Consider the following 13,415-nt stretch of genomic DNA (forward strand, 5'->3'; position numbering starts at 1 on the left):
GTCAGAATTTGAGAGACATATTATTTGGCAATAACAGCAAGTTAGGTGATATAGATACCAAGTTTTAAAGCACACAAGTGTTGCTTTAATAACTAATAGAAATATTGTTATTGAAAGGCAGAACTCAAAATATCTCCACCTTACACAACCCTGGATATATAAATATAACATGAGATTCCAAAGAAAAAATTACATTTATTCAAGAAAGATGCTGAGAGGTGGTGATGTAGCGACAAATCAGATTGTACAGTATTCTTCCCATCTGCAGAATGGAAGAAGTGCAGCTCATTGTTTAACAGAATTAAACGTTAAATATGAGGATCTTTCCAACGTTTGTTACTTAAACTCTATTGGACTCAGATTAGATAACAGGACTAAGGGTCTGCTTCATACATGCAAAATATTATGCTAGCATGTCCCGAATGAGGATTGTTCCCACAAACCCACATGAGAGGAAACTAACTTGAGGATACTAACCATGGCTCAAGGCACAGTTTTCTATAAAGCAAATTGTGGGTTTTGGGAGTGTGACGTCATTAGATGTCACTGGTGTTTCATTTAGCACACATAGAAAAGTATAATATAAAGGACCCTATCACGCCCAGAGAGCACCACCCAAGTTGTGATGGAGAGACAAATGCCATACCGCCATACCTTCATTCTAGAAAAAGCAGGTCTGATCTAGGTAGAGCTCGATTCGCAAAAAATAAAAATAGAGAGGCCTATTATCAAGCAAGGCATTAACATTATCGCCGCTTTAGCGGCAGAAAACTGCTGCTAAAGCAGCGATAATGGGCTTGATAATACGCCGTAGAGAATTCCCATAGAAGCCCATGTTCACACCAGAACATGGGCTTCTATGGGAATTCACAAGGGCGTATTATCAAGCCCATTATCGCCGCTTTAGCAGCAGTTTTCTGCTGCTAAAGCGGCGATAATTTTAAAGCCGTTTCTTGATAATATGCCCAGAGTCCATAGCTTTTCAATTGCTGTGGTTTCTGTATCCCAAATGTGCTTAGTCTTGAATTCTCCTCCTGTCGCCCACAACTCTACCTTGTTTACTTCTTGTTTCTTTATCCTTCTCTTGCAGGCTCTTTTTCATCAATGCTTTCAATGTCTTTCTCTTTTGGATTGTATTGTATTGCTGCCCTTCTAGCAGGGATCATGGCCTGGGCCTGACATTTCTATGCCTTTGCGACTGGTCAATCTAGCATGTTGATAATGCACTTTGTCGAGTCATTGTGGTTGGCTTTTTCAAATATCAAAAGAACTGATTAACACCCAGGAGACTAAATCATGGTTGGCACACACTCTATCACTTGTGAGCTGAGCCGAATGGGAAGTCTGTAAGGGTGGATACCCCCCAATTAACATTTTCCTTCTTCTGCAATGGTACAGAGAAACCCAAGAAGGTTGAAGAAGACTGGGAAACTGATTTTGAAGAAGAGAAACCTGTGGAACGAAAAAGTAAGTGGGAATACACAGAACAGCACCATGTTTGAGGGGGGCATTTAGTGTAAGATTTTAATAATAATAATAATAATAATGAATTTTTATAAAGCGCATAGTTACGCCATCTCGGCGTGTCCCCGCGATGTAGTAAGAGATTCTGCCCCCGCGCTGTAGTAGTGAGATTCTGCCCCCTCGAGTGTCTTTTTGGCTATTTGACCTCTTGGGTACACAAGTCGTGCTACATTGACAGCAGCATAGCATTATTTGTGTACAGAAATGAAGTGCAGGGCCCAAAGATTTTCTTATGAGACTGACACTGTTGAACACCAGGTTTTCCAAATGCCAAGGCTGCCTAGTTCTGAATTCCCCTCGACTCCTCAGCAGGACACAATGCACCAGGACAAAGTCTCCACCTCAGATTACCTTTTTCTGCCATTGGGTTCGGACGTTTCAGCTGAAGCCCCGGGACTGTCTAAATTCCGCGTTCCTTTTCTCTCCAGTTATCAGGTGTCCTGGTCTATCGTGAGAAGAATCAGCTACTACAAAACCGATTACCACATCTCGTCCTTGCTGTGACTCAGGTCGCATTGAGAATGGCTGCTTGGGGAGGAGAGTATGGAGAACATGCTTTTCCAGTTTTGCCCAAGGTGCAATACTAAATACCCACTGTAGCGGCGCCACTGCATCTGTAACCTCTGCCTGTCTCCAGAGCACGACCAGTCGACCTACTCTGCTTGCAGGGTATTTAAAAAGATGCTAAGATACTGCAGTGATCGATGCTCAGCAAGCAGCGTCGAGAACCATACAACATCTTCAACCCCCAAAAACATTCCTACAGTAGACATCTGTAAAGCTACTAGATGGTCAACACCACACAGGTTCACTAAACACTAGTGATGTGGATATTCAGGCCTGTCAAGAGACTTTGGTTTGCCAAACTGTATTAAAATCTACGCTCCACACATCTGCTTCATCCTTTTGCTAGCCACTACTTATGGGAGACTCTGTGTACTGCACGTGTACATATTGAGGTTTATATGTGCCCTCACCGGAAGTGAGCTATGATCCATAATGTTTTAAATGTTTCTATCTTAGTGACAATGCACAGTACACGTATTCTAACTTCACTCACAATACTCACCCTCTGGACGGAAACCATTCTGAGCCAGGTGCCCTTGTCCTAGTGCATAGTAGGCTAAGGGAAGAGTACAAAATATCTCAAGACCAAAGACTTCATCACAGAAAAACAACTTGCACATTTTCGCGCCCAACACTAGATGACAGGGGAGTAGGCGCAGCATGTGAAACTGTAGCCTTATAGGCTAACAACTAATGGGTACAGGGTAAGTAGCAATTTGCTTTTAGGTTTTGATATTGAAATAGCATAGTTGAAACACCTTTTACACATTTTCAATGTAGTTCTCAAAATGTTATTTACTTAATTGTATGATTCTTCAAACCAAATTAAATTCTTCATTTAATTGATAATGTTTCTTTAAACTGCTATACTGATTTTATTATTGGTTACATTCGTTAATGAGTAATATTAATAAAGACATATAGATATTTTGTCATTTGATTTGTAAAACAGCTGGATAGAGTAGAATTATAGATAGTGACATGTTACCAAATCTATTAATTCTGAAACTGAGTCTTCATCAGGGCTGTGTGAGTAGATATTTACAGTAGCGACCCAGTTCATCTCTAGATGTCCTATACCAGTCCAAAACGCGTTCAGGCAGAACGTATCACCATTCTTAGATAAACTTGATGAAGTTGCTAAAATCTATTGAGAAGTAGTCTTCATTTATTGCACTGAAACGACTTATGACCTTATTTTAGTGGCAAAGGAGGGGCGAAACAGCAACTTCTACTGATTTGAATTTTCTTCGTTTCCATATAATGTTCTGAAGCATGTATGTTAATTGCCTACTGTGTTGCACACAATTTGCCAAAACAATGCACATTAGAATCACGTGTCATAGCACTCACTGTTCACACGTGCACTGTTTCACATGAGCACTGCACCGTCACTGCATCATTATTGTGACGATACGGCATATTGAAAGATAATACCATACAGGAAAAAGGCAGTGGTAATATCTAAATGCTTTTGTAACCACAAATGCTGTGATTGATTTTCTATTCACTCTGTGCCAAGGAATTCAAAATCCTGCCAGGAAACCTATCACCATTTCAAGTAATAAGACATGTGGGTTTCCGATGCACAAAGGTACTTTGCATTTGGAGTACCAGCGAAGTTGACTTTGCAATGCACAAATGTTTACTTAACACAGAATTCTGCTATTCACAAGCACACTACACACATTGTGAGTTAAAGAAGGTGGCAGAGAGTGTTCCTCCACCTTGTGATTCTCAAAATAATTCACAAATGCTTTTTTACTGCTCTTGGGGGGGACAAGCTGTAACCATTTACAATGTGTAAGCTGTCGATTCTGACAGCTTGCACTCTGTGTGTGCAGGCGTGGGTCATGTGAGCGAGCAGACAGCAGCCCCTTAGACTGCAGCATGTATAACCTGATGTCCCTTTCACGGATTGTCAAGTCAAGTCAAGTCAAGTTTGAATTTGTATAGCGCACTACTCACCCAGAGGGTCTCAAGGCGCTTGAGGGAGGGGGGGAGCTTTACTTATCAAATATCCAAGTTTTTAGTTGTTTCCTGAAGGAGAGGTGGTTCTGTGTGAGGCGGATGTGGGTGGGGAGGGAATTCCAGGTCTTGGCCGCTAAGTAGGAGAAGGATCTTCCTCCCATGGTGGATCTTTGGATGCGTGGAATTGCGGCGAGGGCTTGATTGGACGATCGAAGTTGGCGGGTGGGGGTGTAGAAGGACAGGCGCGTGTTGAGGTATTCGGGTCCTAGGTCGTAGAGGGCTTTGTGTGCGTGGGTGAGGAGGCGGAAAGTTATTCTCTTGTTGACGGGGAGCCAGTGGAGGTCTCTCAGGTGACCGGAAATGTGAGCTTGGCGGGGGATATCTAGGATGAGTCTGGCTGAGGCGTTTTGGATGCGTTGGAGTTTTTTCTGTAGTTTGGCTGTGGTTCCGGCGTAAAGGGTGTTTCCGTAGTCTAGTCGGCTTTTGACCAGTGCATGGGTGACCGTCTTTCTTGTTTCGGTGGGGATCCAGCGGAAGATTTTGTTGAGCATTCGTAGGATGTTGAAGCATGATGAAGAGACGGCGTTGACTTGTCTGGTCATCGAGAGGGAGGAGTCTAGGATGAAGCCCAGGTTACGTGCGTGGTCTGTTGGTATGGGTGCGGTTCCCAGGGCCGGTGGCCACCATGAGTCGTCCCAGGCGGAGGGGGATGATCCTAAGATGAGGACTTCCGTTTTGTCTGAGTTAAGTTTTAGACGGCTGTTCTTCATCCACTCGGCCACTTCTTTCATCCCTTCGTGTAGGTTGGTTTTGGCAGTGTTTGGGTCTTTGGTGAGGGATAGGATCAGCTGAGTGTCGTCTGCGTAGGAGATAATGTTGAGGTTGTGTTGGCGCGCGATGGATGCGAGGGGACTCATGTATACGTTGAAGAGGGTGGGACTGAGTGATGATCCTTGGGGTACGCCGCAGATGACTTCGGTGGTCTCTGATCTAAAAGAGGGGAGGCGGACTCTCTTTGTTCTTCCGGCGAGGAACGAGATTATCCAGTCTAATGCTTTTCCTTGTATTTCGACGTTGCTGAGGCGTTGTATGAGGGTGCTATGACAGACCGTGTCGAAGGCTGTGGAGAGGTCAAGTAGGATGAGGGCAGCAGTTTCTCCGTTGTCCAGTAGAGTTCGAATGTCGTCTGTTGCTGCGATGAGGGCGGTCTCGGTGCTGTGTTTGGCTCGGAAGCCGGACTGTGAAGGGTCGAGGGATTTGTTGGATTCAAGGAAGGCGGCTAGTTGGCTGTTGACGGCTTTCTCAATGACTTTGGCAGGGAAAGGGAGGAGCTAAATGGGGCGGTAGTTCTTAAGTTCAGTGGGGTCCGCTGTAGGTTTCTTCAAGAGGGCGCTGAGTTCGGCGTGTTTCCAGCTTTCCGGGAAGGTGGCTGAGTTGAGGGAGCAGTTGATGACGTCTCGGAGATGGGGTGCGATAATGGAGTCTGCTTTGTTGAAAATGTGGTGGGGACACGTGTCGGTTGGCGATCCTGAGTGAATGGTGTTCATCAGGCGGATGGTGTCTTCAGTGGTGATTGGGTTCCAGGCGTAAAGGTTGTTGGAGGGGGGTTTTAGTTCGGAGGTAGGTGGGGTGGGCTGGTCTCCAAAGCTGTTATGTATGTCGACGATTTTGTTGTGGAAGAACGAAGCTAGAGAGTCGCAGAGGTCTTGGGATGGAGTGATGTCGTTGGTGCCGGCGGTGGGGTTGGTAAATTCTTTGACGATGTTGAATAGTTCTTTGCTGTTGTGGGCGTTGTTGTCGAGTCGATCCTTGAATGCTGATTTCTTGGTGGATCGGATCAGTTGGTGGTGTTTGCGTGTGGCATTCTTGAAGGTGGTCATGTTGTCAGTGGTTGGGTTTTTTCGCCAGGCTTTCTCGAGGGTGCGACAGATCTTCTTGGATTTCTTAAGGTCGTCATTAAACCAGGGGGCTTTTTTGCTGCCTTGTTTGATTTGATGGTATTTCAGGGGTGCTAATTCGTCAGCGCTGTGGGTGATCCATTGTGTGAGGTTGGTGGCTGCTTGGTTTGGGTTCGATGATTTTGTAGGGGGGTTTTGGTGAAGTGATGTGAAGAGCTGTTCGGTGGAAATTTTACTCCAGTTTCTCCGGGGAATGGGTTGTGGGTGGTTGTGGGTCGTGGTCTTTTTGTAGTTGAAGTGAACGCAGCTGTGGTCCATCCAATGGAGAGCTGAGGTGTGATTAAAGGAGATGTGCTTGCTGGAGGTGAAGATTGGGTCGAGCGTGTGCCCGGCAATGTGGGTGGGGGTGTCGACAAGTTGTTTGAGTCCGAGATTGGCGAGGTTGTCCAGAAGGGTGGTGGTGTTGCTGTCGTTGCTCTTTTCCAGGTGGAAGTTGAGGTCTCCCAGTAAGATGTAGTCCTCGGAGGGGAGGGCGTGAGGGCTGATGAAGTCAGTGATGTCTTCGCTGAATTGTGTGCGGGGTCCGGGTGGTCTATAGATGAGGGTGCCTCTAAGTGTGGTCTTAGGGTCGGTGTGAATCTGGAAGTGAAGGTGTTCAGCGGTTGTGAGGTTGTCATCGAAACTGGTTGTGATGCGGATGGTGTTCTTATGAACGATGGCGATGCCTCCTCCTGATTGGTTGATGCGGTCCTTTCGGATGATCTTGTAACCGTCCGGGATGGCTATGGCGATGTCGGGCGCTGAAGAGGCGTTCATCCAGGTTTCTGTAAGAAAGGAGACGTCCGGCGATGTGGTGTCGGGTAGGTTCCAAAGTTCAATGGCGTGTCTGTGGACCGAGCGGGTATTGTGCAGGATTCATTTCAGGTGGTTAGTGTCGGAGCTCTGTTTGGAGCTTGTGGATTTGGTGTGGGTCCTGATGCAGTCCAACTTGCAGGAGTGGCAGGCGAAGGGTCCATGGGTGTGTCCTGGGGCGGCTTGGTAACAGTCTGGGAGGCGGCCGGGGTTGAGTGCTGAGAGGGTGACAGCGTCGTACGTTATGCGGGTGGAGTGGATTTTGCGGGAGCCAGGGGGTATGGCGCTGGGCGCGGTCCAGGCGCGGACGGGCGTAGACGGGCTTACCTTTGGCGCACCTTCGGCGCGCATAGGGCGCGTCCGCTGCGCGCAAAAGCATCTGTCATAAGTGGATAGTGGAGGGGGAGGGGCGAGGGAGGAGCAGCTGGGAGGCGGGAGCGGGGTGGAGAGACGGGCTGGAGGCACAACACAAAATGGCAGCAACAACAAAAGCAAACAGGACGAGATTGGGGCACGATGTGAAATATAGCTAAGGGCAGTGTCACCGGCACAATCAGGCACTAAATAATATTAGCAAGCAGTGCAGCGCTACGATAATACACAGGCACAACTAATTACAAAGCAATGCGAGCAGTGCACAATTACTTCTTGGCCGCAGTGAGTGGAAAAGCGCTACAATACTGAGCGGGCACAAAATAATAACAGGCAAATGATTACACGGCAATGCACAAGATCGTTTTTAGCAGCAGTGGGGAAAAGCGCTACGATACCCAGGAGACCAGGGAGGAGCGACCGCTTCTGAACGAGTCAGGACGGTCACAGCGCTTCACCGGACAGGACCTTTCCTGACTATCAGTGGGAGGGAGGAGCAGCTGGGAGGCGGGAGCGGGGTGGAGAGACGGGCTGGAGGCACAACACAAAATGGCAGCAACAACAAAAGCAAACAGGACGAGATTGGGGCACGATGTGAAATATAGCTAAGGGCAGTGTCACCAGCACAATCAGGCACTAAATAATATTAGCAAGCAGTGCAGCGCTACGATAATACACAGGCACAACTAATTACAAAGCAATGCGAGCAGTGCACAATTACTTCTTGGCCGCAGTGAGTGGAAAAGCGCTACAATACTGTAGCACAAAATAATAACAGGCAAATGATTACACAGCAATGCACAAGATCGTTTTTAGCAGCAGCGGGGAAAAGCGCTACGATACCCAGGAGACCAGGGAGGAGCGACCGCTTCTGAACGAGTCAGGACGGTCACAGCGCTTCACCGGACTGGACCTTTCCTGACTATCAGTGGGAGGGAGGAGCAGCTGGGAGGCGGGAGCTGTCACTTTTTGCAGAATAGTAGCCCTTTTCCTCTTAAGGGACTAGGGTGAAAAGCTCACACATTACTAGTTCAAATACTGATGCAGAGGTCTGCTGTTCCAAGCAAGCCAACATACTGGTATCTGGTAATGTGAGCAATGATGCACAAAGCTGAATTCTGGTTTGTTATTTTGAGGCGGAGAAATGCGCCTCGTAGTGCACAGTCCCTTTGTGCAGTGAAGGATTCTGTATCCTTCGGTGAGCAGAGGGTTATGCCGCTGGCAGCCCAAGTCCAAGCACTGTGCTTCGAGCCGCTTCTTCCAGAGTCAGGCCCTGGGTATCTTGAACATTTGTATGTGCGGATGTGGGTCTATGGGATCCATGTCATATGGTTGTGGATTATCTTGTCCTGGTTTTATAGGTATTTTTCTGTCTTTCTTTTCAGCCTACATAACTCGCCTGCCTAACTTGCCAATCCTTTATTTACAGAGTGCCCACCTATCGGTCTAGAGTCACGCCGTATTGAGGACGATCAACTCCTTGCCTCTTCTATGCTCCGACATGGACTGAATGCTCAACGTGGACGTCTTAACATACAGGTTTGACAAGCATCTCTGCCAATGTCTTCACCTCCAGTGGGTATCTAGTCTTCTCTCAGACCTTAACTTCTAACTTTAACACTCCAGTACCTTCCCCCAATTCATATGTTCATTCCCTTCTTAGTCCTTCCATTCTGGACTACCCCTAGCCGTTTGCATGTATCCACCTACTGGCATTTCCTACTGCCGTATCACTCAAATTCTACTCAACTTAATTTACCGCCATTTCCCTATCAACTTTATCTCATTTATTTGCACTGTCTCTAGCAGGACATTTCCCTTCTGATCCCATCAGACTCACCACTTGCACTACCTATTACTCCATCTACAGTCAATCGCCCATTGGCCTTACCGCTTCCTCATCTTGTGTTACTGTTTGTACTACAATTGTATGCCTATGCAATTACCATCTCAACCATGCCAGTTATCTAGCTTCAATCATTTCTAACTCTGCAGCTCTATCCATCTACCACCATTATCTTCTCATTCTACCACTAATCCGCCCAACGCTACCTATCTTTGGTGCCACCTGCTAGCATGTTGTGCTTCACCTTGTTGCTGTCGCACCCTTTTCTGTCTCAAAACACTTCCTCCATTCTTCTTCCATCTGTGGTCGTTGATGTAAATATTTTGTGGGCATAAGAATCATTCGGTATGTTTTGAGGACCTCTGATAGGCCAATACCTTTTTACTTTTATGAATTTCTGTGCTGAGTTTATCTCAGAATGCATTATTGTGTGATACTGAAGTGAGCTGCACTGTAGTGCTTTAAAATTAAGATGAACACGATTGGGAGTGTGGTGAATATCCAATATGGTGGATGCGAGTCTGTAGTACTGTGTGACATCTTTGACAATCCTTCACCATCTTCCCTCTCTACTGTAACTCTTGTCCATGCAATGCCACAATTCAGTTACTTAGTGCCACCGTGAGTCTTTGGATTATTGTTCCCCGGGTGCGTGTGGCCACAAGTCAAGTCAAGTCAAGTCAGAATTTATATAGCGCACTACATACCCATGGGGTCTCAAGGCGCTTGAGGAGGGGGGAAGGTTTACTTATCGAATATCCATGTTTTAAGTTGTTTTCTGAAGGCTAGGTGATCCTGAGTAAGGCGGAGGTGGATGGGAAGGGAATTCCAGGTCTTGACTGCTAAGTAGGAGAAGGATCTTCCTGCCATGGTGGCTTTGTGGATGCGCGGAACAGCAGCGAGGGCTTGGTTGGACGAACGGAGCTCGCGGGTGGCGGTGTAGAAGGAAAGACGCGTGTTGAGACAATCGGGTCCAAGTTTGTATAGGGCTTTGTGTGCGTGGGTGAGGAGACGGAACGTTATTCTTTTGTTGACGGGGAGCCAGTGAAGGTCTTTCAGGTGAGCGGAGATGTGGTCTGTGCGGGGGATGTCTAGTATGAGTCTGGCTGAAGCATTTTGGATGCGTTGGAGTTTTTTCTGTAGTTTCGCGGTGGTACCGGCGTAAAGGGTGTTTCCGTAGTCCAGATGGCTTGTAACAAGTGCGTGGGTGACCGTTTTTCTTGTTTCGGTGGGGATCCAGTGAAATGTTTTTTTGAGCATGCGTAGGATGTTGAAGCATGAAGATGAGATGGCGTTGGCTTGTCTAGTCATCGAGAGTGAGGAGTCCAGGATGATGCCCAGGTTCCGCGCATGGTCCGTCGGTATGGGGGCTTTTCCTAGGGCCGTTGGCCACCAAGAGTTGTCCCAGGTGGAAGGGGATGAGCCTAAGATGAGGACTTCCGTTTTGTCCGAGTTCAGTTTCAGACGGCTCTGCTTCATCCATTCGGCTACTTCTTTCATCCCTTCGTGTAGGTTGGTTTTGGCGGTGGTAGGGTCTTTGGTGAGTGAGAGGATCAGCTGGGTGTCATCAGCGTAGGAGATGATATTGAGGTTGTGTTGACGTGCAATCGTTGCGAGGGGGCTCATGTAGACGTTGAAGAGGGTGGGGCTGAGAGATGATCCTTGCGGGACGCCGCAGATGACTTCGGTGGCCTCTGACTTAAAAGGGGGGAGGCGGACTTTCTGAGTTCTTCCAGCGAGGAACGAAATGATCCAATCCAATGCTTTTCCTTGAATTCCGATGTTTCTGAAGCGTTGTATCAGGGTGCTATGGCAGACTGTGTCGAAGGCTGCGGAGAGGTCAAGGAGGATAAGGGCGACTGTGTCTCCGTTGTCCAGTAGTGTTCGAATGTCATCTGTTGCTGCGATGAGGGCGGTCTCGGTGCTGTGTTTGGCTCGGAAGCCAGACTGTGAGGAGTCGAGTGATTTGTTCGTTTCAAGGAAGGCGACGAGCTGATTGTTGATGGCTTTCTCGATGACTTTGGCAGGGAATGGGAGGAGCGAGATGGGACGGTAGTTTTTGAGTTCGGTGGGGTCAGCTGTGGGTTTCTTCAGAAGGGCGCTGAGTTCGGCGTGTTTCCAGCTTTCTGGGAATGTGGCGGAGTTAAGGGAGCAGTTGATGACATCTCGGAGATGGGGTGCGATAATGGTGTCAGCTTTGTTGAAGATGTGATGGGGACATGGGTCTGTAGGGGAACCTGAGTGGATGGAGTTCATCAGGCGAATGGTCTCTTCTGTGGTCATTGGGTTCCATTCGAGAAGGATATTCGGAGGAGGTGACGGTTCGGAGGTGAGTGGGGTGGACTGGTTTACAGGTTGATTGTCGAAGCTGTTATGGATGTCGGCGATTTTGTCATGAAAGAATGAGGCAAGGGAGTCGCAGAGTACTTGAGAGGGGGTGATGTCGTTAGAGCTGGCGGTGGGGTTGGTGAATTCTTTGATGATGTTGAAAAGTTCCTTGCTGTTGTGGGCATTGTTGTCTAGTCGGTCTTTGAGTGCTGATTTCTTGGCTGTCCAGATAAGTTGGTGGTGTTTGCGGGTGGCGTTTTTGAAGGCGGCTTGGGTGATAGTGTTTGGGTCTGCTTTCCAAGTATTCTCGAGGGAACGACAGAGCTTCTTGGATATCTTAAGTTCATCGTTGAACCAGGGGGCGTTCTTGCTTCCTTGCTTGATTTGATGTTTTTTCAAGGGTGCTAATTTGTCGGCGGTTTGTGTTAACCATTGTGTGAGGTTGATGGGGTTCGTTGAATGGGCAGGGGGTTTTTGAAGAAGTGATGTTGAGATCTGGTCGATGGTGATTTTGTTCCAATTTCTTCGCAGAGTTGGTTGAGGGTGGTTGTGGATTGAGGTCTTATTGTAAATAAAGTGGATGCAGCTGTGGTCCGTCCAGTGGAGGGGTGTGGTATGAGTGAAGGAGATATGCTTGCTGGAGGTGAAGATAGGGTCGAGTGTGTGTCCTGCATAGTGTGTGGGGGTGTTAACAAGTTGTTTGAGTCCGAGATTGGCGAGATTGTCCAGAAGGGTGGTAGTGTTACTGTCGTTGCTCTTTTCCAGATGGAAATTGAGGTCTCCAAGTAGAATGTATTCTTCCGAAGGGAGGGCGTGTGGGGTGATAAAGTCAGTGATGTCTTCGCTGAATTTTGTACGGGGTCCTGGTGGCCTGTAAAGAAGGGTGCCCCTAAGTGTAGTCTTGGGGTCGGTGTGGATCTGGAAGTGAAGGTGTTCGGCGATAGCGAGGTTGTCATCTGAGCTGGTTGAGACGCGGATGGTGTTCTTGTGGACGATGGCGATGCCTCCTCTTGTATGGATGGGGCGGTCCTTACGGATGATCTTGTAGCCGTCCGGGATGGCTATGGTGATGTCTGGAGCAGAAGAGGCATTCATCCAGGTTTCTGTTAGGAAGGCGATGTCCGGAGAAATGGTGTCGAGTAGATTCCAAAGGTCGATGGCGTGTTTGTGAACCGAGCGGGTGTTGAGAAGGATGCAATTGAGGTGGTTGGTGTTGGCTCTCAGTTTGGTGTTTGTGGATTTCGTTTGGGACTTGACGCAGGTGAATTTGCAAGAGTTGCAGGTGAAGGGTCCATGGGTGTGTCCTGGTGCTGCTTGGGCGCAGTTAGTGTGTCGGCCGGGGTTGAGTGCAAAGAGGGAGGAGGCGTCGTATGTAATGCGGGGAGGTTGGGTGAGGCGGGGAACAGGGTGTCTGGCCCTGGGCGCGGTCCAGGCGCGGACGGGCGTAGACGGGCTTACCTTTGGCGCACCTTCGGCGCGACCGCAGCGCGTGACCGCTGCGCTCGAAGGCATCCGTCATATGTGGATGGTCGAGGAGGGAGGGGCGAGGGCGGGTCAGCTGGGAGGCGGGAGCGGGGGTGGAGACTCGGGTAGGGAGCCACAACAACAGGACAGTAAACAAAATGGACACAGGCCAAAAGGAAAATACAATTAGGGCGCAATCGGTAACAACGCAGTGCAAGTGGCAGTGGAGCCGGCACAACCAGGCAGCAATCGGCAGTACACTTGGCTCAGCGCTGCTCAATATTCTTAACAGGCGTTTAGCAGTTAAAGAGCTACGATCTCAAAGCGCTTCAAAATTAATTATTTATATGTCAGTCAAGCGCTACGATGTACTTGCGGTACTTCGTGCAGGCAGGCGAAGGCAGCAGGCAGCAGTGTGGGAGTCAGGCAGCTCGGGGAACAGCGTGAGGGAGCGACCGCCTCTACGGAGTGCAGGATGGTCGCCACGGAGTCATTGTATGTTTAGCTGGCTGTGTAGAGCTTGGAGTGCCCTGAACTCCTACACACCCACTTCTACTCTGCAGGCAACATCTTCTGTCGAAGACTCTGAGCCC

General features: G+C 48.3%; 1 protein-coding gene across 2 annotated transcripts in view; it reads left to right on the forward strand.

Moving 5' to 3' along the window:
- Positions 1-13,415, forward strand: part of AEBP1 (AE binding protein 1) — a 237,258-nt gene that overhangs the window by 163,243 nt on the left and 60,600 nt on the right. For both annotated transcript variants that reach the window (XM_078666750.1, XM_078666749.1), the window contains exons 13-14: positions 1,399-1,467; positions 8,614-8,723. In XM_078666750.1, coding sequence (XP_078522876.1) covers positions 1,399-1,467; positions 8,614-8,723 — 179 coding nt within the window. The remainder of the gene's footprint in view (positions 1-1,398; positions 1,468-8,613; positions 8,724-13,415) is intronic.

Source organism: Lissotriton helveticus, chromosome 11, assembly GCF_964261635.1.
Source record: "Lissotriton helveticus chromosome 11, aLisHel1.1, whole genome shotgun sequence".
Classification (NCBI taxonomy): domain Eukaryota; kingdom Metazoa; phylum Chordata; class Amphibia; order Caudata; family Salamandridae; genus Lissotriton; species Lissotriton helveticus.